At 41.6% G+C, this 25,872-nt stretch overlaps 1 protein-coding gene across 3 annotated transcripts in view; it reads right to left on the bottom strand.

Annotated features, from left to right (window-relative positions):
• Nucleotides 1-25,872, bottom strand: part of CDKAL1 (CDK5 regulatory subunit associated protein 1 like 1) — a 634,401-nt gene that overhangs the window by 446,587 nt on the left and 161,942 nt on the right. For all 3 annotated transcript variants that reach the window (XM_059399529.1, XM_059399532.1, XM_059399531.1), the window contains one exon: nucleotides 15,981-16,077. In XM_059399529.1, coding sequence (XP_059255512.1) covers nucleotides 15,981-16,077 — 97 coding nt within the window. The remainder of the gene's footprint in view (nucleotides 1-15,980; nucleotides 16,078-25,872) is intronic.

Here is a 25,872-nt window from a genome sequence, read left to right as displayed (position 1 = left end):
ACTTGGATTCCACTCTACCTCTGACCACTCAGCCCAGCATAATAGTAGTAGCTGCACACTAACTACTGAGAAACTGCCAAAGGAAAAGTAAATCTCTGTTGGATCGTAGATCCCATAGAACCCACCTCACTGGAACCACTGGAACCACTAGGTTCTGGTTTTATGAAGAGAATTCATGTGGCCTCCTTATAGACTGTGATCAAAGCCAGAAAAACAGGGTTCAAAGAGGAGGAAAGTACCCAATAGGGTCAAATGCGACAGAGATAATAAGTTCACATAAAGACTGGAATATAAATGCCTGATCCAACAATGAGGGAGTCGATGAGCTTAGGGGAAGAAGTGAGGTCACAGTAATGAATCATAACTAAGAAAATACAGTAAAGAGAGCCTACTCCTACAGACAGATGGATGGAAAGGACAAGGAAAGAAGAGTTGCCCCAATTTCCCAGTGGAACGGGGATGAATAACCAAGATATCAGCTGAGGATACAAGACGGAGAATAAAAGTAGTACAATATGAGATAATCCAATGGTGGAACAAAAACAGCAAAGTGTTCCTATATAGCTGGAGATCTAATAGCTCAAAGGGATCACTGCATCCAGTCTTACAACACACAGACTGGGAGGGAAGCAGTATTCCTAGAGAGTCAGAATTTCTCTGGAGAAGTTAACTACAGGCAGAGCAGTCAAAAAAATTACCAAGTTGGCGGCCAACTAAAACTGTAATACTTAGAAGAAGACATTGTCATAAATGTAGGTGAACCCTCGATTAGATGATGTTTTAGGTATTACACCAAAAACATAAACAATAAAAGGAAAAAGATAAACTGAACACCATCAAAATTGAACACCATCAAAATTAAAACCTCTTGATACATCAAAGGACACCATTGAGAAAGTAACAAGACAACACAGAAAATGGGAGAACATTTTTGCAAATCATAAACATGGTATGACTCAGATTTGTATCTAAAATATGTAAGGAACTCCTTTAACTCAATAATAAAAAGACAAATCGTTTAAAAATGGGGAAAAATGAGTGGCTTAGTTGGTTAAGCATCTGACTCTTGATTTCAGCTCAGGTCTTCATCTCAAGGTTGTGAGTTGCAGTAAAATGGTGCAGTTGCTTTGGAAAATAGTCTGGAGGAGCCTCAAATAGTTCACAGAGTCACAGAACAATCCAGCAATTCCCATTGTAAGGATACACCCAAGAGAAAGAAAAACAGACGTCTACACAAAACCTTACAGACAAATGCTCATGGCAGCATTATTCAAAATAAGCAGAAGGTAGAACCTATTCAATTCTCATCAACTGATAAAGAATCAAAAGGTGGTACAGCCATATAAGGAAATACCATGATACCATCAACGGGAACAGGAGCTAGAGTAGTCCCCCCTTATCCACGGTTTCATGTACCCGCAATCCGGAACCAGATGGTCCTCCCTCTTACATATCCTTAGAAGGTCCACAGGCTAGTTCACAATGCCTATGTCACTTGCCTCATTTCATCCCATCATGTAGGTATTTTATCATCTCACATCATCACAATGAGAAGGATGAGTACAGTAGGATGACTAGAGTACATGAAGATATTTTGAGAGATAGACCACATCACATGTTACATTACATAATACATTACCTTCCATTATATTATAGCACGTGATTACAATTGTTCTATTTTATTAGTAGTAATTGCTGTTACTCTCTTACTTCACCTATTTCTAAATTAAACTTTAGCACAGGTGTGTACGTATGGGAAAAAAACACAATATATACAGGGTTCGGTACAATCCATGGTTTCTAGCATGCACTGTGATCTTGGAATACATCCCCCACAGATAAAGGAAGGGGGTACTATATGCTGAAACAGTATGCTAAATGAAGCCAGACCAAAAAAAAAAAGTCAAATATTGTATGATTCCAGTTATATGAAATGGCCAGAACAGGTCAATCTTCAATGACAAAGTAGATTAGTGACTGCCTGAGGGCGAGGCAGTAAAAGAAATGAAAGAAACTGCCAGGGAGTGCTGAGTTTCTTTTTGGAAGGATGAAAAAATTCTACAATTGACTGTGGTGATTGTGGCATAATTCTGAATATATTAAAAACCATTAGATTACACACACTATGTGAGGTCACTGTATTGTGTGTGAATTACAGCTCAAAAAAGCGGTTATTTCAAAAATAATAATATGGGCCACCTAGGTGGCACAGTCAGTTAAGCCTCCATCTCCTGGTTTCAGCTCAGGTCCTGAACGCAAGGTCATGAGATCGAGCCCCATATCAGACTCAGCACTCGGCTCAGAGGCTGCTCAGACTCCTTCCCCTTCTCCCTCTCTCCCCGCCCCCCGCACTCTAGCTCTCTAAAATAAGTAAATCCTTTTAAAAATAATAATTATTATACAGGTTGGAGGTACTCAAATGTTCTAATGCTAAGCTAATGAAACTCAAGGAAAAACTAAGGAAATATTCCAAATTAAAGGAGCCTAAAGAAACCTGAGAACTGAATGCAACTTGGCGTCTGGATTCTTTCTTCCCCAAAGAAGAGGGACATTATTAGAGAACAGCTGGCAAGGGCTGAATAAGGCCTGCATGCTAACTTATAGAAGTGTATCTTTGCTATAAAGTTATACTACAGTAGCATACAAAAAAATCCTTGTTTTTGAAATATATATGTATTCAGAAGTAAAGGGACACATGTTTTCATCTTACCCTCCAAAGGATCAGCAAAAAAAATGTGTATGTGTATGCATACATACATAAGAATTATAAGCAAATTTGGTTAAACAGAAACATTTGAGGAATTGGGGTAAAAGGTATACGGTAATTCCTTTTGTTTGCAACTTCCCTGTGAATGTGAAATTATGTCAAAATAAAAGTTTAAAAATATGTGTGTGTGTGTGTATATATGTATGTGTTGAAGAAATAAAGAGATTTTCTTTTATAATGATGGTCATACAGAAAAAAATATATCCTGATTTTTAAAGTACTGATTACATTTGCTTTGTGGTAGAAAAATCGATGTTTCCCAGGCATAAGTTAATCGCTGGGTGGTGGTGTGGAGGACCTCTAGGACTTTAAGAAGTATCTACCAAATATTAAGACAAAGGAAAAAAAACAGCATTTGATTACAAACATGCAAAGGGATGGTTCAGTGAATGACCTAAAGAAAATACTGTGCTGTGTCCATTTCTAGTAAGGAGGGTACTGGAGGAAGTAGCTGGAGAAAAAGAAAGAAAGGGAAGCAGAGAAGGATGGCGGAGAAGAGTCAGGAGAGGGGGAGTTAGAGGAAGAGGGGAGTCAGAAGGCAAAAAAAGCCCAAGCAGGAGGCAGGGAGAGAAGAAAAAACAATCACAAGAGAACAAACTCAAGATTCACACACAGTAATGAAGAATATATTGAATTCATTCTGGAGAGAAAAGGAAAGCTGTTCTTAATTAATACTATAAATTGTAGCCCTGAATACACAAGAGCTTAGTTTCTGGCATATAATTCAAATAAAATAAATAAAACAGTATCTTGTGTCCTTCAGGCACTTGGTTATAAATATACAGGGAAAAAAAAAAGGCTTGCAGGATGTATGTACTGACTCCATATGTTCTCGACAAGGAAGAAAGGAGTCCGTGAACAAACAATTCATAAATAACATTAATGAGTCACTCTGCTGCAGAACTTTTAAAAGAAATCCATAAACATATTTTATTCGGCTATTACGAACTACTCCGAATTTATAACTCGACACGTACTGAAGAAACAAACCTATACCCAGTCACCTAAAGCGAGTGCAAGTGATGTTCTGAAACGTCGTGAGTGACTGGAGCAGTGCGACCCCAGACCTTTCCGCAGGGATGGAGATGCTCACAGGCCGAGCCGGCCAGCACGGTGGCCGCAGGCCCCACGCGGCTACTGCGTACTGGAAATGTGGCTACGGAGACGGAGAAGCTAACCTCTAATTTTGATTAATCTATACAGTTCCGCGCGGCTCCTGGCAACCACAGGTTTAGGGTATGCCTAAGACAGCCCCCCCCCCCCCCCGCCGCCCCAGCTCGTGGCAATCGGTGACGGCAGCTCTAGGAAACCTACGCACACCTCAGACACAATCTGGCCAACTGAGGTAACAAAGAAGTCTGCATTAGGGTGCATTTGGAAGTACCTCTTTTTTCTGAGGGATCGGCACCACCGCGCGACCAGCGGAGACGCAGGGAAAGCTAACATTCCCTGAGCAATTACTCCGTCCCAGGCTCCGGGCTAACACGGCACCTGCATTGTCACATCTCATCCTCACGACATTCCCAGGCAGTCGACAGCACCGTGACTTCCGAGGCTAAGGGAACTGAGGCACAAGGACATTCAGCTAACGGCTCACCAAGGATTTTTAGGGATCTTACCGAGGAATGGCACATGGGTGGCACACTTCATGAATTTTCCTTTTCTACACGCGTGGAGGTCATTCCTAAATGACCACAGAATGCGATCCAACGAAACCAGGATTTTAAGAGACCCCGAAAACAGCTACTCCCCCAGACCTTCCCCCAAAGATCACCCCTGGCATGCACGCATTCCCTTGACAAACGTCTGTTAAGCGCCAACAAAGCACAAAGCACTGTTCTGGGGACATAATGGTGGAAAATACAAAGGCCCTGCTTCAGAGGCTTCCATTCTAATGGGGGAGGGGGAAAACCATGCAAATAACTGAAATGTTCATTTCTGGTCATGACGGATGCCGTGAAGAAAATCAAGTGTGCAAGAGGTCAGAGGTGGAGAGGGCAATTTCGCTACAGTGGTCCGCAAGAGCCCCTGAACAGGCAGCGTCAATCCTGGGACCTGAACCCTAAGACAAGCATCAGCGTGAAGCTCCAGGGGCTCAGACAGAAGGGATGGTGAATGAGGGGCACAGCGACTGGAGAGGAGGTCAGATGATCACAGGAGGGAGATTAGGTGAGACACTGTACCTCTTGCTGTGCTGTTTCAGATGCTATTACACCGGCCCAAGGGAGTCAGTGCGGGGTTAACAGAACTATTGCAACAGCACGGCTCAGGGTAATGCTATTGAAAATGTACACAGACTACTGTTCACCTGCGTTTCTCTATTATTTGGTCTGAGTCTTTTTCTACTTGCATACATCTAGCTGGGGTTTTACTATTTCTAGACCTCATCCCAAGACACCTCAAATCCTTTTGCAAGAGAGGTTAATACATTATAGTTACACATTAATACAGATCCAAAGGAATTCTCTCATGGGCTCTCCTAATTCTGATTGTATGTAAATAGGGCAACCTGTCTTTACCATTCTAATTAAGAAATATCAGACCAAAACCTCAAAACCACCTAAAACTCCATCAACCTTTAAAAAAAAAAGTCTTTCTATCTCTGTTAAAAACTATGCTATATAAAGTCTTTTCCTCAAATGTAGGTCTAAACTTTTCACTAGAACCATAATGGGAGTTTAATTCAGTAATCAGTACCTGATAAGTTAAAGTTCAATATCGACTTCTCTGCAAAAAAGTAAGACATTTTTCTCTCTAAAATTTTTTCTCCGAGCTGTGAAGGAAAGCCCCTTCTTCTATACATGATGTTGTAAGAGAGCTCAATGTCCAAATCTCTAAAATTTGAGGAAGCCATAGCAGTCACTAAGCTAACCTTACTACAAAAAAAAAAAAAAAAAAAAAACTGAATTCACTAGTCTGTAAACAAGTTAGCTCATGAAGTACATAAAAGAATACTGGATGCTACACATGGTTTAACTTCTTGAACAAAACCTCATTTCCCAGTATAATTTTATCTTCTTTCATCTCTTCACTGAGAAAAATTCTTCCCAATGGTAGGAGCAGCCCTTTCTCCAAAAATTACATGGCGCACGTTCCACATATCACTAAAAGCTTATTTACTACCTGAATGGTACCAGTGAGTGACGAACATTCAGTGAGAGATGAGATTTACTGATTGACAGGTAAGGCCAGGCTAGAGGGATACCAAGAAAAATGAGTGCCCATACTGGAAACTTCCTCCTCTTAAATCTGGTTAAAATACCTGTGAAACTTTCTGTAGTGGGAAAACAAAAACAACTCTTTCAGCAATTGTACCAAAACTCAACATTTGCTAAGCACAAGTGCACAAAGACAAATTTTGGGGACATTAGAATATGATAACCCTATTAAATAAGAGGACAATATTACAAAGTAAAAAAATGACTTTTAAAGTTACACTGAAGTTAAAAAGAGATAAAAGAATCAAAACACAAATGCACATGAGAGATATAGAACATCAGGTAATAAATAATGCGGTCTCAGGCAAGATGTTCAAGTCCTAAGCTCCAGAACCTGTGACTGTGTCCCCTTCCCTAGCAAACGGACCTCACTGATGTGATGAGACTCACCTGGATTCTCTAGATGGGCCCAACCCACTCACATGAGTTCTTAAGGGTAAGTGTCCCCTGTGTGGGACAGAGAGAGACACACTGATGAAAAGGTCTGAGAGAGCACCGCTGGCTTTAAACACGGAATAATGGGCCCCAAGCCACGGAATGCATGTGGCCTCAAAAGGCTGCAAAAGGCAACAAGAAAGCCTCTCTCGCAGAGCCTCCAGAAAGAACGCAGCCCTGTCAACACCTTGATCTTAGTCCAATAAAATCCATGTCCCACTTCTGGTCTCCAGAACTGTAAAATAACAAATACGTGCTGTGTATTTACTGTGTATTGGGTATAAGCAACTATATTTGTGGCAATTCATTACCTATGTGGCATACAAAACTGATGCATTAATTAAGAAACCAACATATGGGGGCGTCAGCACCATGAAACAGGAAAAGAGAAATTTAAAAACAAATGCTCTGTGAAAAACAGAACAACATGGAAAAAAGTAAGTTAAATGCATACCTTATATTTAACATTCACTCAACAAATACTTTTTGAGCCCGACACCATACTGAGCACTGAAAGTAATGTAAAATATCTAAACATGTAAAATAATAAACAACAAAGTCCTTGGCTTTAAAGGAGTGTCCATCAGAGTAAAATGTAAATAAACTGAGAAGTTGAATTAATCCTTTTCATACTTAAAAAAAAAAAAAAGGTTTAAAACAGAGAGAGAGAGAGAAATGCATACTTTATCAGACCCGCTCTGAGAATATAAGTTTAAAGTCTGGAAACCACAGAAGAATCTCATTGCCGACTCATCACTCCCCTGCCCCAAATTTCCGAGTTTCTAATATCACAGAATTTTAAAATGGCAATGAAAAGTGACAAAAAGACAAATCCTTTCCCCATGTTAAAAAAAGGTTGATTTCCTACTGTTCGGCTGCAGGAGTCCTTTACATATTCTGGATATAAAGTGTCTGGGAGATAATGTGTTTTGCAACTCTTTTCCCCCTAGTCTGTGGCCTGCCTTTTTCATTTACTTCAGAGTATCTTTTGAGAAGCAAAAATACTTAATTTTGATGAAATCCACTTTGTCAACTTCTTTTCTTTCATGTCATAAGAAAGAGGTGCGCGTGCGTGCGTGTGTGTGTACTGTCTCCTAAGAAAGTTTCCTAACTCAACATCACCAAAAGAGAGGGGAAGGTGGTAGAAGATTTGAACACTTTACCAAAGATCTACCAGTGGCAAATATTCGCATGAAAACACACTGAACATCACCAGACAAGAGAGAAAAGCGAATTAAAAACTACAGAGAGCGATCACTACACAGCTAGGACAAGTGCTGAGATGATAATACTGGCCGTAAGAACTTTCGATGCGGACATGAAGCAACTGGAACAGCTGGTGCAAAACAAGATGGTGTAGCTGTTCTGGAAAACACTCTGGCAGTTTCTTAAAAGGCTGAGCAGATGTTTACCACATGACTAGAGGCAATACCACTCTTGGGTACTGACCCAAGAGAACACAGACACGAATCCACACAAAGATCTACACGTGAATGCTTACAGGAGCTTGAGCCGTAAGAGCCCCAGATCGTAAGCAACACTAATTTCTATCACCTGGTGACCAGATAAACTGTGGCGCTAAAATGAAATAATTGTTTTTAGGGACAAATGAAATTTGTCCCTAAAATGAAATAATTCTAGGCAATAAGCAGTAATGAACTATTAATAATCACAACATGGATGAAAACTGAATGCATTAGGCTAAATAAAAAAGAAAAAAAAAAAAAGCAAGAAGTAACATTACTATAACATTCCGAAAATGGCAAAACCCTAAGGACAGAAATCAGAACCGCAGTTGCCAAGGACTGTGGGTAATTGTGTCCGGCAGGGGGCGGGGGAGGGGCAAGGGAGGGTTCAACTACAACAGGACACAAGGAACTTTCTGGTGTAATGGAAACGGTCTCTCTTAACTGTTACTGTGCTTATATAATAGTGTACATTTGTCAAAATTCATCAAGGATAAATCTCTTTATTAATTATGCCTCAATAAACCTGCATTAAAGTAAAAAAAAGGATCAGCACAACTAACGTACAAGAAAATATTTAACAAATAATGAGTACAGGACATGGATCACGCTGCTTCTAATGGTCAGCTTTCCAGGCTATGCGACGCCCCCCCCCGCCCCCGTCTTTCTCCCTGTCCTGCTGGGTCCCCCGTAAGCATTCCATGCGCTGCAAACTCCTCCCCTCATACTAGCCTATTCTTACCCCTCGCCGGCATTGCTCCAAACCACACATCTTAAACCCACCCCCTCCAGATTACACTCAGGTCAGGACACACGCCTCGCCATTCCTCTCCCTTCCAGGTGCCCTGGCCCACAGGTACTTTTCTTAAGATATGCTGTTGCTTCTGCTGAAAGCCGTTCCTCCTCTCTCCATCAAACCACTACTCAGGCTTTCAAGCGCAAGTCCAGGACGGTGTCACCCTCGGTGTGCCCACAGGACTTTGTCCCTCTGCGCATTTATCCATGATTATTGGTGGCTCTCTTCAGATTTCATGGTTTCGGGGAAAGGGCGTTTTATTCAGCTCTGTGTCTCTAGCAAACACTTCCTGTTCCAGGCGCAGACGTGTGCTCAGTGCTCATTCTAGTCTGTTCTAGTCTATTCATTCTATTCTATCATTCACTCTATTCTATTAGCAAGGGAATGAAATAAAAATTAAAATAATAATAATAATAAAGCTAAAAATTAACAAGTCGGGAAATGACAGATGCTGGCGAGGATGCCGAGAAAGGGGAACCCTCCTACACTGTTGGTGGGAATGCAAGCTGGTGTGGCCACTCTGGAAAACAGCATGGAGGTTCCTCAAAAAGTTGAAAACAGAGCTACCCTTCGACCCAGCAATCGCACTACTGGGTATTTACCCTAAAGATACAAATGTAGTGACCCCAAGGGGCACATGAACCCAAATGTTTATAGCAGCAATGTCCACAATAGCCAAACTATGGAAAGAACCTAGATGTCCATCAAAAGATGAATGGATAAAGAAGATGTGGTATATATACACAATGGAACACTATGCAGCCATCAACAGAAATGAAATCTTGCCATTTACAACAACATGGATGAAACTAGAGGGTATCATGCTTAGCAAAATAAGTCAATTGGAGAAAGACAACTATCATATGATCTCCCTGATAGGAGCAAGTGGAGATGCAACATGAGGGATTTGGGGGTAGGAAAAGAATAAATGAAACAAGATGGGATCGGGAGGAAGACAAACCATAAGAGACTCTTAATGTCACAAAACAAACTGAGGGTGGCGGGGGGCGGGGCAGGGAGAGGGTGGTTGGGTTATGGACATTGGGGAGCGAATGTGCTATGGTGAGTGCTGTGAAGTGTGTAAACCTGGCGATTCACAGACCTGTACCCCTGGGGATAATAATACATTATATGTTTATAAAAAAAAATTTAATTATAAAAATAATAATAATAATAAAGCTAATACAGAGAGAGCACTTATTACCTGCCAGGCACCATGCTAGCCATGTGACATGTATTAACTGATTTAACCCTTACAAAACTCGGAGTTAGGTTCTATTACTATCGCCCATCCAAAAAGGAAGAAACTGAGGCAGAGAGAGGTTAAGTGACTCGTATAAGGCCACACAGCTAATACATGGTGCCTCAGGGATATGAACCTATGCAGTCTAGTTCCTGAATCCATGCTCTTAACTACTACGATACACTACTTTCAACTCTATTTTATACTTGAATAACTGAAGAATGTGTACACATACAGGTTAAATTAGAAAAGACCACAAAAGAACTAACAACGTTATCTACGAAGGTACAAACATCAGTGGGCTTTTAAATTTACATGTCATTCTGTTAAGATAGTGCCTTTTTGACAATTACAGGTTAAAAAAAAAAAAGGTAATATAACAAAATGGCATATGGGAAGCCATGAAGTAGAGACAAACAAAACATATTTCTCAAGCTTTGCCCTCAATATCAAAGGATTACTGCAACATTGTTTCTCTTCATGAATTCATTTGCCTTTTACAATATATAACAGAAATTTTCTCAAATATAGCCTCTTGCAAATGCTACTTTCTTTATACACATAATTTCCAAAATTAAAGTGTCCCCATTTGAAATATCCGCCATGCTGCTTGACTTTTCACCATTAGGGCAGCCTGCCTAAGATGTTCAAACCACTGTAAATCAACCTGGTTGATAGTCCCTGAGATAAGCAGACACCTGTGGTAAGCATCACTGTTCAGCTCTCCCAAGAAAGCTATGCACCTGCCTGCAGGGCTCACAGCTGGCAAATCAGGAAGTTCTCTCATTTACAAATTTTTTGACATTAAGGTATATATTCTGCTGTGAACTGCATGTTTTCAAATGTTGTAACCTGTGTATTAATTCCGTTTATTTAGGATTTCTAGAGTATACAATCACAAAGTTGAGCCTAATGAATCAAAAAGATCAAGTTCAAATGTTGTCCTTGTTTAGTAATTAGCACAGAAAATCAACATAAAATGTACAATTTAGTAAGCATGCTTTCCTAAACAGAGTATAAACCAACCTTCCTTAAATGTCACACGTATTAATGATGACTCCTACAATAATGGAGAAATAACACTACCTTACAAAGAACTGAAGCAAGTAAATATTGTCTCACCCCCCTATCCCCAACACCACATCTAACTGATAGACACGAAGTATATTCTCTCAAAATATACCTCACTCAACCTTCAGAGGAGATTCCCAACTACCCAATCTTCCTCTGGTCTTAGGGACCCATCCCACCACATTCTCTAGGACAAGGGATGTTCTAGGCTTAAAACAGGTATAATAAGAACTGGAATGTAATCTCTGTGAGGACAGGGCTCTTGGATGATCTGATATACTGGCATGTTTCCTTTCCGGCACCTAGCAGCTACCACCTAACAGGTCTTCAGAAAGTTCTTATTAAGGGGGAAAGGACTGGCAGCCCAGGGATGTGAAGTCAGGCTTTCTGAGTCCCGAAGTCTACTCTTCTTTTTTTTTTCTACCAGACTTTAACAGAGAGCATCATGCTTTCTGGTTGACTCATCTAAAAGAAATTTTCCTGCCAATAAAGCTGAAGAGAAGGAAAGGAACATTGGAAAGTAGAGTCACAAGATCTTGGACCCACCTACAGCTAGACACAGAGTAACCAAGGTAAACAAATAACAGCAATGACTTTAAAAAAATGTCACTGCATGAAAACTCTTTCCAAGTGGGATGGTTAACCATAACTATTTGCCCCAAGAGACATGAAATTTTTCACTGTGAGCTAAAATGTTTCAAGATCCTGAAAAAAATTAAAAAGGTCCTGATTCTATATGAGTTACCTATAAATATATGTATTCTGGATATTAGATAAAATTTCATTTAATCAGTCTAGGAAAGAAGTTTTGGTTGCAAAAAGAAGTTTTGAAGACAGGGTGTTGTTAAATCTTTTCTCCTTCTTCTCCCAATGTAAAAGAATTCGTCATTTTTGTGCTCCAGAATGGGGAAAGTGTAAAGGTTACTACCACCAAAGCCAGTTCTTCTGGACCCAGAGGCGGGTAGGTTTTGGTATTCTGTTATTTTCTTTTCATTCACCACCACACAAATAATATTAATTATAAGTAGATAATACCAGGAGACAGTAGGAGAGATGATAATAAAATGCCCAGGGGTCTGACAACTGACCGCTGTGTGCCCTCACTACACTGCTCTCTCTCATTATGAAAACAAATTAGATGTCCCATTTCTAAAGGCTGATACTGATGGAAATTCACATTACAATAGTAGTATTATCCTGCTTAATTATTAAGAATCTTCTTTTTTAAACACTTACACCATGAGTACCTGCAAACATGGAGACAATATGTCTTTTTTTTTTTTTTTAAGAGATTAATGCCTGTGTTTTCTTTTCGTTTTTTTTTTTTTTTTTTTTTTTTTTTTTAGATTTTATTTATTATTTATTTGACAGAGAGAGAAATCACAAGTAGGCGGAGAGTCAGGCAGAGAGAGAGAGAGAAGCAGGCTCCCGCTGAGCAAAGAGCCCGATGCGGGGCTCGATCCCAGGACACTGAGATCATGACCTGAGCCGAAGGCAGCGGCTTAATCCACTGAGCCACCCAGGCGCCCCGACAATATGTCTTTTTAACTCAGGTGTGCACTAAGTAGCTTCTCAGCCACTAATCCCCACCTTTTTATTTCAGCCACTTGGTCAAAAGAATCCACACAGCCTCCCTGTACTGTGGGGTGACATGTTCAAATCCTGGCAGATGGCAAAAGCACAGAATGCAGTTACATGGGTTCTTTCTTCCACCTCTATTAAAGTCCTGTGGCACACTTATTCTGTGAGGGGTATTTTGTGAGGGAGTAACAGTTTTCACTCCATCTATTAAAAAAACCTGCAGTACAACCCCTAAAACTAGTTTCCTAGATCAATGAATTTAAACATCACTGTATTTCTTTTCACACTTCACAACCTTTTTCTTTGTCTAAATCAATATAATGCATTTCTTTATTTCAGTTAAACTCACTGTATTTCAGAAGGTTTCTGTTTTTGTAGCAATTCTAACAATTATCTTCAGAAACAGGTCTTTTTAGATACCAGTCATAGATGCATTTGGTATCCTACTGCAGATTTTTAAATTTCAGGTTCTGTGGACATAACTTTTAAATATAAAGAGTCAGTAATGATAAACGTTATATAGCTGCCACAGAAACAATTGCTCTACAAAATGATGATTACAAAGAATAATCCTATATTTTAATAATAATACTAACTGCTCATATATAATTAGATTACAAATCAAACACTGTTACAAACAGTGTGATTTCGCTTTTGGAAACTTTTCACAACATACTGATTTGAAATTAAAATAAAAAGCCATTTATGGGGGGCACCTGGCTGGCTCAGCTACAAGAGCATATGACTCTTGGTCTCAGGGTTGTGAATTCAAGCCCAATATTGGGTGTAGTGATTACATTAAAAAACAAACAAAAAACACCACAATGGGAAAAAAAGGCTGCAGGGAATCAGCGAAGTTATAATTACCATGTTTCAGTGATGGAACTATGAATATTCTTTCTATTTCCATTTTTAAATATGTGAGCTTAAATTATTTCTGTAATTATAAAGAAGCAAAATACATACATCTAAAGAATTTTAGTGGTAATTAAGTGAGATTCAATGACAGAACAAAAAGGGTGCTAGACCAAATGGGGCGGGGGCTGTTATTTGCCAAAGCCACAGTTTCATACCATCACTGAAAATCGTCTTCCCCATCAGCAGCACAGGGCACGCTCCCTTAGAATCTCCCCTACATTCTAACATACACTGAGCTCTTCACTGCACACAGTGGAGCTCAGGAAACTGTTACAATAACGTACACAGAGAAGAGGCTTTGCCAGACTAAAGAAATTATCCTATTCCAGTAACTGAACTCCTAGAGTTGAAATTTAAGATGAATCCTATGCTTCTGCCATATTCCATCCTCAAACAGAATTCTAACGAGTTTCCTGTTTCCCTAATACGGCAGGACTATGTTTATGGAGAAAGTTGGGTCTCATATGAGTGGATAACTCAGGAGTCCATATTCATGTCATTCCTTAAACCAAGAGAAATCAAAAAGTAAACAGACAAATGTGAAAACAAACTAAACTTCTCAAACATTCAGGTTCTGTTTAACATGAGAATGTTTGTTCAAAGATTATTAAATTTGCTATTGGGGCAAGGATTTGACAGCAGAAAACAAGGTCATTACGCTGAGAATACAGTATTAAAAGCTGTCGATGGCGGGGGACCTGGCTGGCTCAGTCAGTAGAGTGTAGGACTCCTGATCTCAGGGTTGTAAGTTTAAGCCCCACGCTGGATACAGACACTACTTTAAAAAAAAAAAAAAAAATCTTAAAAAAAAGTTGTCAACATGGGGCGCCTGGGTGGCTCAGTGGGTTAAGCCGCTGCCTTCCGCTCAGGTCATGATCTCAGAGTCCTGGGATCGAGTCCCGCATCGGGCTCTCTGCTCAGCGGAGAGCCTGCTTCCCTCTCTCTCTCTCTGGCTGCCTCTCCGTCTACTTGTAATTTCTCTCTGTCAATTAATAAATAAAATCTTTAAAAAAAAAAAAAAAGTTGTCAACAGTACTGTTGTATATCAAATAAGGAAAAACCCAATAAATCTTATTCCAGATGCCAATTATTCATATTACTTTTCTATGAGTGTACTCTGTTATATCATTAAGATTTGTTTTTTTGTTTTTTGTTTTTTAATTAACAAAGTCTTTTTTTAAAAGAGGATTCCTGGGACACCTGAGTGGCTCAGTCAGTTAAGCTTCTGCCTTTGGCTAAGGACATGATCTCAGGGTCCTGGGATCAAGTCCCACATCCGGCTCCCTGCTCAGCCAGGAGACTGCTTCTTTTCCCTCTCCTGCTCCTCCTGCTTGTGTTCCCTCTCTCTCTGTGTCAAAAAATTACTAACATCTTTTCTAAAAAATAAAATAAAATATAAATAAATGAGGATTCCTGAGCGTCCTGAGCACAGCCCTAGAAGAATGGCGGAAAGGAGGAAGTGCCACCACGTGGCCAACAGTGACTGAATGCCAACGACTTTTGAGCATTTTGTGAATAAGACCAGTAACAGGCAGCAAGTCTCCTGACTTCATGAGGCCAAGAGCAGGAAGATTCTTTCCTTCAGTCAGTCACCGAACACTGAGTGCCTACTGGATGCGCGGCATCATGGGAAAGGTTGGAGAAACTTGGACAGCTTAAAAAAGACTGAAAAGTGGTCACTGTGAAGATAGTGATGTAAGCAGAAAGGTGGCCTTTATCATAAAATTAGGTAAGTGAATGTAAAATCATAATGCTGTGAGCTGCGGAGAGGGCAGATGACCAGTAAGCACAGTGGGTACAGGGAACCGTGGCACAGGAGGACAGGAAGACGCGTGGAGTGGTCAGAGGGCGACCCGGGGGATGAATGTAAGGGAAGGGGCACATTCCCCAAACAGGCATCTGTGTAGTGGGGAGATGATAAGGAGTTCGGTGGGATGGGAAAATTACAACCGTATGGCAAGAAATGTGCTGGACAGGCAGACAAAGGCTGGGTATCAGGAAGGGACTTAAATTCCGTATGGCTTTTTATTGCGTTTGGTATTTTTTTTTCTTAAGGAGAGAATCAAGAATATAATTTTGTGGGCGCCTGGGTGGCTCAGTTGGTTGAGGGACTGCCTTGGGCTCAGATCATGGTCCCAAGGTCCTGGGATCAAGTCCCGCATAAAGTCCCTCCATGGGTACTCTGCTCCCTCTGACCTTCTCCCCTTTCATGCTCTCTCTCACTGTCTCGCAAATAAATAAATAAATAAATAAATAAATAAATAAAATCTTTTTTTTAAAAAAAAGAATATATTTTTGTGCCAAGGTGAAAAAGTTACAGAGACATGACGAAATTTTAGCAGCAACGGGGCCAGTATGTTGAGGAGAGATCATAGGAAGTGTAACATAGCCTGTAAGCAACCCAGAAAGAGCACATCAAATGTGGACTTAGGATGTGTTTCGACAGCCCAAAATGTTCTTTTGTCCCCTTGGGGTTCGAGCTTACCCCTATGATGCTCAGTCCTTTAAGGTAGTCCTGCCGAGGCTGGGCTTGAGGAACACATCCAGCTAGCACTATCTTCTTGTTCTCCTCTTGAGCTTTTCTGAAAGATTGAAGAGAAAACAGTGTGATTCTTTTGCTCACAAGTATACCCTTGGAAACTGATGTTAGTGCATACAAGTTGTCCAAATCCTAAGAAGACCTTCCATCATGAAACTGGATTTTCTTACAACTGCACAAAGAAAACATATTATAAGACCCCTGCACTATGCCTCTACTGGTCATACCACCAGAGAATACAACGGCCATCCAACCTGATCATGTCTTTTGTTATCAGCCCATTACAAAACCAAAGAACTTTCTCAAGGACGTAAGTCATGCTTAAAAGCTACTTTCTATTGAAGGACATCTTAGCTCCTTCCACAGTTTGGCTATGGAGGATAAAGAAGATGTGGTTCATGCATACAGGAGAATATTACCCAACCGTCAGAGCAAATGCCCACCATTTGCATCGACATGGATGGAACTGGAGGGTATTATGCTGAGTGAAACAAGTCAGGCAGAGAAAGACAATTATCACAGGGTTTCACTCATATGTGGAAGATAAGGAATAACGTGGAGGACCACAGGGGAAGGGAGGGAAACTGAGTGAGAAGAAATCAGAGAGGGAGACAGACCATGAGAGACTCTGGACTCCAGGAAACAAACTCAGGGTTACAGAAGGAAGGGAGTGGGGGGATGGGGTAGCCGGGTGATTGGCATTAAGGAGGGCACGTGTGGTGATGAGCACTGGGTATTATACACAACGAATGAATCACTGACCACTACGTCAGAAGCTAATGAGGTCCTATACGTTGGCTAACTGAACATAACTTTTTAAAAAGCCACTTTCTAGACAGACAAGTTACCCATTCAAATAAGTTATTTTAAATAGTAATGAAAATGTACCTAAAACTCATTCTATGACTTCCCAGTGCTTTGACGAACATAAAAGTAAATATATACTTTTAAACACTGAACAGAAGTTTAAAAAAATAGAAGGTATAATATCCCCTCTATGCTGGGAATTCACACAACTCCCCAGTTGTGCTCCCCAGAGACTTATGCTTAAGCTCATAGGGTGCTTATGCTGACTTTCAGCCCAGCCCTCACATGTGCAAGCATGATGTGTAACTGGACCTGTGTTCGGTACTTACACATAAAGTGCTTCACATGCTTTACAAATACATCTTGTATCCTTCTTTTCCCATCTTTACCTACAGATCATTCTCATCCTTTTTACCCATTACAATGTGGATATGCTATAGTTTGATGATTCTTGTTCTCATAGGCATTTAGGTTGTTTATAATCTTTCACATTACAAATGATTTTACAACGAGCATGCATGTACACACATATATGTACACATACACACATACATGTATGTATATACATACATATGTACATATATATGTGGATGGATGGATATCTTTGAATATTTGAGAGAGTGTTTCTGGATTACGGAAAATTCGATGTGAAATCTATGCTAAGATGTCTAATTATTTCTCTAGCATAAATGCTAAGAAGTAGAAATGCCGATCCAAAGGTGTACCGGGCTGGTTATTTAGCACATCTTTACTTAGGAGGGGTTGGGATATATTTTAGGCATTACTCATTCATCACGCATACATATATACAGCAAACACTGACCGTGTGCTATTACACAGAGGTCAACCAAGAAGGGCTGGTATCTTTTTCTAGAAACTGTTCACATCCTTTGCCCAGTTTAAAATGAAATTCTGAAGTCTTCCATTCTTTTTCAAGTATGTGGGCTTGGGGGTACAGTGCTTTGCTTCCTTTGTTTGTTTCTCTGGATGCTCGGTTCTAGGCTTTAGGCACCATACTGTGTTGCTGGCCCCACCGGCCATCTTTATCTTTCTAAAACCAACTGAAGTTAAGGGTATCAGCAGCCCAGTTTCGGGACATGTAACTCTTAGGACATACCACCATGAAGTGAAAAGTTTCTACCCCTGGCACGCTCTTGTTTTTTTCAACCTTTTCAAGAGTACAAGCTCAGAACTGGAGGCCAAAAAAAAAAAAAACAACCCTAGGATTAACAGAACTAGCTATTTGTGATCAACAGCCACATCAAAACCTTCTGGAAAGTATGCAGAGAGCAATTAAACAGTAAGTAGAGAATAAAACATTATTTTAATATCATCTGTGTTTCATTTCAAAACTTATTAGAGAGCTTTGGTATGATTCTTCCATTTGGAATCAGGGGGGAAAAAAGAAACTTGTTAATGGAATAAAAAAAAAAATCTGAGTTTGATAGATTGCTTTACACATCCAAGAGAATTACTGCCTGGCTCTACCACCTGGTTTTACTTTTTTATCTGTGCCCTGCACATCACTACACACAAACAGCTTTCTTCTGGTAAACGTGAAACACCTTATCAAACAACAACAGATTTTTTCCATTTACAGTAACAATCTATATGAGGAAGTAACATCTGGTTTCCTCAAGACTTTTAACTGTAACACCTAGAATCAGAGCAAACATCCAAGGGAGTCTCTAAGGTCACCAAGAGTTACATGCAAATTAAAAGGCCTCCTTCCAATAATGTGACTCAATTAATTATTAAGCACATCGAAGACATGATGTTGAGAGCTGAAGGGAACACAGTAAGGAAGAAGATACACACTCTGTGCTCTACAAGCTCATGGTTTATAATGGATGAGATGTAAAAGAACATCAACAACACAGCAGCAAATACAATGCCCCTCGTGACAGAAAGCTGCACAGGCGACATACACATCATGGACAAGAAAGGAATACGCAGACAGAAAAAGACAGTACGAGGATCCCATATAAACTCCTGCAGCAGTAGGAGAATGTGGGACAGATGGCAGAGAAAGCACCAGGCAGCTGTTCCAGCATGGACAAAGACAAGAAGGTAACAAGTAGGAGGAAAGTATTATACTGCAGAATTCCTATTTTAGGGAGACTAGTAAAGCTTCTATTATGGAAGGAGACTTAAGAAAGAGACTGGAGAGTTTCTGCTTAAGTTGGGAAGTTAATGGGCAATGGGGAAGTGTCTGGTGGCAGCGTGGACACAGAGTGGAACCAAACTTTAAGACACTGCTGGCAAGATACGAAAGGAAACACAAGGGGGAAAGAAACAAAGAGATGAGGAAATTCAAAGAATGCTCTAGGCAGGGATGTGGTGACTGAAGGCATGTGGAAGATCCAAAAAAGGAAAGATTAAAGGAAAGGAAATTAGTTCTCTTGCTAGAATATACCTGAGGAAAACCCCAAGGAAGAATCAAAAGTCTAAAAGGCATGAGCAAACGTCTTCTATAAAGAGCTACATGGTAAATAGTTTAGGTTTTGCTACTCACAGGTCCTCTATTGGAAAAATCTTAACTCTGCCACCTTAATGCAAAACAAACCATACATAATGTGTGTGTGTGTGTGTGTGTGTGTGTGTTCCAATGAAGCTTCATTTACAAAAATAGACAGCAGGTCAGATTTGGCTCAAAGAAGCAGCTGGCTGAGTTCTGAGATAAAAGGCAACAAATTCACAAAGGCCACACTAAATCCAAGATTCCACTACTGCCCATTCAGTTTCTGGAAATTCAAGTCACCAGCAAGAAACGAAGCTGGGGGAGATTTTCACAACGTATTCTAACGTGACCGTTGAAACAGTGGATAGAACAGACACTAAAGGTGTGGAGGGAATCTGACTGTGTACAAAACGTTAAGGCTCTTTAGAGATGTAGAAACACTTCCACAAAATAAAAATATTAGTGTGGAAAACGAAAAGGAGATAATATCACCACTGACAACCGTACTTCAACAACAGCAGCAATCATGGCTAACACTTAAAAGGCACTTCGTCAAGTTAACCATTACACTGTTAGCTGTATTTGAAAACAGTGCAGCCTATACATGTGACGATCCAGGGAAAATCTTCTCATGACATTATAAACACTAAATCAGGTCATAAGACAGTCCAAGGCTGATTTTAAGGGAGTAAGCAGAACACCAGAAAATTAAGAGGGAAAGTTCAAAACAGAGATGCTTGCATAAGGAGTTTAGTTAGAATTCTAGTTCATGCTCTTACAGAATTTGGATGTAAAATGCTAGGGTAGACCAGAACTATAATCAAAGCAAAAATCATAGCCCCGTTATGGAATATTAATGTCACACTTTATATATGACCAAATAAAGTAGTAAAAGTTTCAACACAATTTCTCTGAGTCCTCTTGTTCTAAATATTCCCTTTTTACATCCTATTCTTTTTGTTCGGTGAGCTTTGTTCAGGTTAATAAAAGCCTGTAAAACAATTTCTTTAGAAACGAACCCAACACATTTTTAAAAGCTTTTATCCTTCAAAATATGAATGTTGGTAACAAAAATACCTCAAGAAACTTTAAAGTAGCATGAATTTCTGGGTCCTCATTTTAAATAGCTCTGAAATGTTAATTAAAACAAAAGTTACATGTAAAGTTAATTCAATATAATCATTCTTATTTTCTTGAAATACACTTCTAAATTAGAGACATACCATTGACTAGAGCACTAACTTGAGTGATGCGGAAAACAAAGAAATCTTTTCCTCTTTTCTGCCAACTACTAAATACAAAAAATAATTTGTACAGAATATTAAAATTCACAAAAGTATAGAAAATAAATGTGGCATAATATCATTTGCTTTATTTCATAAAAGAGAAAGTTGAGGAGCACCTGGGTGGCTCAGTTGGTTCAGCATCTGCCTTCGGCTCAGGTCATGATTTCAGGGTCCTGGGATCGAGTACCACGTAGGACTCCCTGCTGGAGGGATGGGGGAAGGTCTGTTCCTCCCTCTCCCTCTGATCCTCCCCATCCCACTTATACTCTCTCTTTCTGCCTCTCTCTCGCGTGCACGCGCTCTCAAATAAATAAAATCTTAAAAAAAGAGAGACAGAAAATTGTGATTCAAGAAGATAGTGAATCTTAGGGCCACACTTTGAGTTAGTACTGGAGCTGGGATGGGTGCCCAATATTCTCTGTTCCTTGAAGATCAGATCTCAGGACAGAAACTTGGGTTTTGATCATGTGATGAATATTAGAGCAAACAATTTCTTGCTTGATAAATATTAGAGCAAGCAATTTCTTGATTGAACCACAAAGAAACTTACAGGATTATAAGAAATCAAACGTCTTCAAAGTAGAAACACAATATTTGTTTTCCTGAGTTTTGTGCACCATCTAATAGCAGAGTAATAAACTCCTGTATACATCAAGGAAAAAAACAGTTCTCTACAAGCAGGGGGTTGGGAGGAAATGTAGCTTCTCTCTCCATGTTCTTCTCTCCTATTCCTAACATCCTTCCTGCGACATGATGCTTAATCAATACAAAAACACTCATAACGATGACTAGGTCTTCACCCAAAGTCTTCTTTCATGAAGAAGTATTTCCTAAACATGTACCTGACTTTTACATTTCGGGGGGGGGGGGTGGGGGTAGGGGCAGAAAGAGAAGGGGAGGGAGAGGGAAAATCTTAAGCAGGCTCCACGGTCAGCACAGAGCCCAACACAGGGTTCAAGCTCAGGATCTTGGGATCATGATCTGAACCGAAATTAAGAGCTGGACTTAAATGACTGAGCCACCCAGGCGCCCTAAATTTTTACATTTCTAAATGCATACTGATATAATCATGAAAACTTCTCCTCACAAGAGCACTAAAAAGAGAGTCACATTCACCGGCTTCTGTACACAGCAAGCGCAGTCTTCACTACTCTGGATGTGAGTGTTCTCTGCACTTAAATACTCAAGGAAGAGAGGATCTACTGGAAGTACTCACAGCAGGCAACAGTTATGGGAAACACATAAAACATCCCAGTAAATAAGGCTGCGTGTGTGTGATAAACCGCGATAACATGACACCTTTCCTAATCCTGGAACAAGGAGCTGAGGCAGGTCGTCTACAGCACGGCCACTGTCCACACACGTGACTACCACCACAACGAGGAGGGGTGGGCTGGGGGCTGCCGGAAGCCAAAAATCAATTACTCTAAGACTTGATGGGATTTTTTTCACTCTGAAAAAAATATGTAATTCAAATTCGTAACTGGGGATGGCTGGATACCTCCAAATCCACAGTAACCGGGGACAGAGTCAGGATCTCATCAGGATCTCAAGGCTCCGTTGTATGTTAACGAAACGAAAACTAGAACACAACTGCACATTTTATGCGCCATAAGAAAGAATGTTATTGAAAGGGGAGGAGTCGCCAGGCACCCAGAAGAGTCCAAAGGGTAAACACGTCCCAACATCTATAACGGCGACAGGCAAAGTAGGCCTCCACGGCTGATGACCAGAGCCAGAGCAGTCATTTCTTCGAAGTGAATCTGGGCACAGCAAACGACCACACTGGGGTGAACGGACCATACAAAACCAGTCAGGCGGTAGCCACTTGAGTTCACGCCCAGGGAGCTTGCTTTATTATGCTGACTGCCAGGACCGATAGGAACTTCTATCAATAAAGCCAATAATTTGGCATTTCATCTCTTCATTCTATCACCCCTTCACTCCCCACATGCCAGACACAAAGAAAAAGAAAGACAAAAGGACAGTCCCTGATCGCCAGCAGTTCACAGTCTAGCGAGAAGAAGAAATGGGCCTTAGAGCCCAGGTTCTCTTCTCTGAAGAAGAAGACGGGAGGTCTGGAGGGGGTGAGGAGAGCCTCGAGAAGCCCCGTGGGAGAGTCAGCACGCAGAGCTGCAAAGAGACTCCAAGGCACATGGCTGCGAGGGACAGATGGTGCTCTTTGCAAGCACTGCGGAGGAACGCTGACACCCGACCAGGTCCCTGAGGGACGCGGTCAGGAACACAGAGGAGGCTGGGCAAAGCGGACCATGGTCCGCCTTCTCGTCCGCTGTGACTTGCTACTGTGCTTGTATGTGCTTTCTGTGAAAGGTTTTCATTGAAGAAAGGGTTCGGTGGCTTTAAATCAAGGGGGCGGGAGGGAGGTGAGCACAGGACACAGACTTTTTCCTCAGCTCCACGGAGATGTAACTGCCAAGGGCAGAGACTTCCGTGCAGAGGTTAGCATAAGGAAAGTTGGATTATTATAGAAAAATGGAATTTCAGTAAGGAGTGTAAACAAGTTTTTAAAAGAAGCTACAAGAGAAAAGTGGAGACAGAAGACAGAAGGTGAGACCAAAGACAGGAGGGACGGGAAGAAGCCGAAGGAAACCAGAAAACGCGTGCTGAGCTCGCACACTGGGCTGAGGCCAGGGGAGCGCACAGGAAAGAAAGCACCAGGTCGGCCTAACCAGCCTCATGGCTCCAGACGGAAGCAAGAGGTTTCTCTCTGAATCCTCCCAGGCTAGTTGCTACAAGTCACTCTCTCTGCAAGTCAGGAAATTAGCATTTTCTCAGAAACGGGGACCTCTGTGGGGGAATTCTAATTCTGGGAGGTTGGCTGCTCTTGACCATGGTCAGGCACGCCTGCATCAGAAACTGAATGAGTGAGGCTGTTAGTATGAATTCGGTCCCCAAGCCCATTTAACTCTAGGTCACTCTACAAAAAGTCTAATTTCTGAATCAGCAAAACTAAGGATCATACCCTGAAATATACTGACCACACCTAGTTATGCCACATGGAAAGGCAGCTTGACACGACACACATTCTTGCTCAGTTGTTTTCCCAAAACTCACAGAATTATGCTGACTACATCCTCTTCCCTTATACTCAGTCCGTCGGCAAACCCCGCTCCCTGGACCTCAAGGGGAGGCCCAGGTTCCAACCATGTTTGACCACCTCCGGCTACCACCCTGGTCGAAGCCAACAACATTTCTCCCCTGTGTCCTTCTGTCTTTGTCCCCTTATCGCTTCCTCTCACTCAGCACCGCTGTCGGAGGGAATCTCTGTAAAATGTACGCCAGAACAAAGCACCCCCTCCTCAGAATCTCCACAGGCTCATCATCGGACAAAGATGAAAGGGCAAAGTTCTTCAAAATGGCCTCCAAGGCTCTGCCCCGACCCCCAGCTCCCCCTCCTCCCTTCCCTGCTTCCCTACGTCTCTGGGACGTAGTGGGACCCCCACGACTCTTTCCCCACTCGCTCCGCTCCAGCTACGCAGGCCTTCGAGCCTTCCCCTGTGGTGCAGAAGTCCCCCTGGCGGCCTCCTTCCCCTGCCGGGCCCCGGCGCGTGGACCGTGCTCACCGCACCCGTGGCACGCCACGGCTGCGCCACCGCTCCCTGCACTGCTCGCGCCACCTCTCACCTTCCCCTCTCCGGCACAATTCTCCAAGATTTTTAAATAGTGCGTTCCCCTATCTGCCCCTCCACAAGAGTGTGATTTTCATAAAGACGGGGATTTGGGTATGTGTTTTCTTACAGAAGTAGCCCCAGACTTAGAATCTGGTGGAGGCGCCAGGGTAGCTCAGCTGGTTAAGCGTCTGCGGCTCAGGTCATGATCCCAGCATCCTGGGATCGAGTCCCACATCAAGCTCCCTGCTCAGCGGGGAGCCTGCTTCTCCTTCTGCCTGCTGTTCCCCCTGCTTGTGCGTGCTCGCTCGCTCTCTCTCTCTCTCTCTCTCTCTGACAAATAAATAAATAAGATCTTTAAAAAGAAGAAGAATAAGTAGTAGTGTGGTATAAGAACAGAACCTGGTATCTTGTAGTGGCAAGAAGGGGAAAGGGGATACAAGTCCAGCCACAGAGGAGTCCATGAACTCCAACAGAGGTGTATAGAGGAACAGGACAGTCACGTGGGAAACACAGTAGCAAAGTGACAGAGCCCAGACTGAAGCCAGAGAGCCCAGATCCCCACGCTGGCTCAGTTACTGTGGAACCGCAGGTGAATTACTTAACCTCTGGGAGCTGTAGTCTGTTCACTTGTAACAGAAGTTCTTACCTCATGAAGCTGTGAGACTTAACTGGGGTAATATATAAAAAACACTTTTAAAAAGTGCTGGCACACAGTAAGAGCGTTATAAAGCTCACTATTATTTGAGAGCCTTATAGAGAGCTACAAGGCTTGAGTGGATAGACAGTCACGTGGTCGTGAAAAAACATCAAGTTAGAGAACAGGATGGAAACTATGTCCCATTTATACAAAGAAGGTATTAAGAAGACAATGCATACAATAAATCCTGAAAGGAAATGTTCCAACTTGTAAACATCTACCATGTCTGTGGGAGAAGAAATGAAGAAAACAAAGACTGTGTTGAAAACTTGCCCCTAAAACAGGGCAGGGGAGGGACTCCCCAGCAGCCAGACCAGCTCCTGGGATGGTGTCATTCCAGGATTAACACCTGTCAAGGAGGCCATTCGTGCCATGTTCCTCCTTATATACTTCCCTAACTTGCCCTGGGTCACCTCAAAGAGCTCCGCAAAATTCGTAGAGCTTCTCCTAGATAGGATGGTTGCCCAACTGAACAGATTTTACCCAAATGGTCCATATTTCCTATAGTATCCCTCACAAGGGGTCATGCGGCTTCTGCTTTACTTCCCGGAGGCAGGGAGCTCAGTGTTTCACAGTTTCCTACGTACTCACTGAACATTTGCTTTTGCCTATTAGTTCTTACTTGTAAAGTTCACCTCCAGACAGCGTCCACTTATTCACCCAAACTCGCCTTCTTTTACCCTCAAAGACTTATCCCCCACTCTGGCCTACATGCCAAACTATGTTTGGTCAAAACAACACGTGATCGCTGTAAAGGAAATGTCTCTGAAATATCTGGATGGCAGGCTCACATTTCCTATGGCACCAAATGCGGCGAATCCAAATGAACCTTTGCTGATGTCTTAATCACTGCAGATACAGAATTTCACATCTGGGAGAGACACCCGAAACTTTCTAGCCCTGTCATATCACTTTGTAAAAGAGAACATGGAGGCTCAGAAAGATGCAGCAGTTG

Source organism: Mustela nigripes, chromosome 5 (genome assembly GCF_022355385.1).
Source record: "Mustela nigripes isolate SB6536 chromosome 5, MUSNIG.SB6536, whole genome shotgun sequence".
Classification (NCBI taxonomy): Eukaryota; Metazoa; Chordata; class Mammalia; order Carnivora; family Mustelidae; genus Mustela; species Mustela nigripes.
The sequence above is the reverse complement of the archived record's forward strand: the minus strand, read 5'-3'. Positions and strand labels throughout refer to the sequence as shown.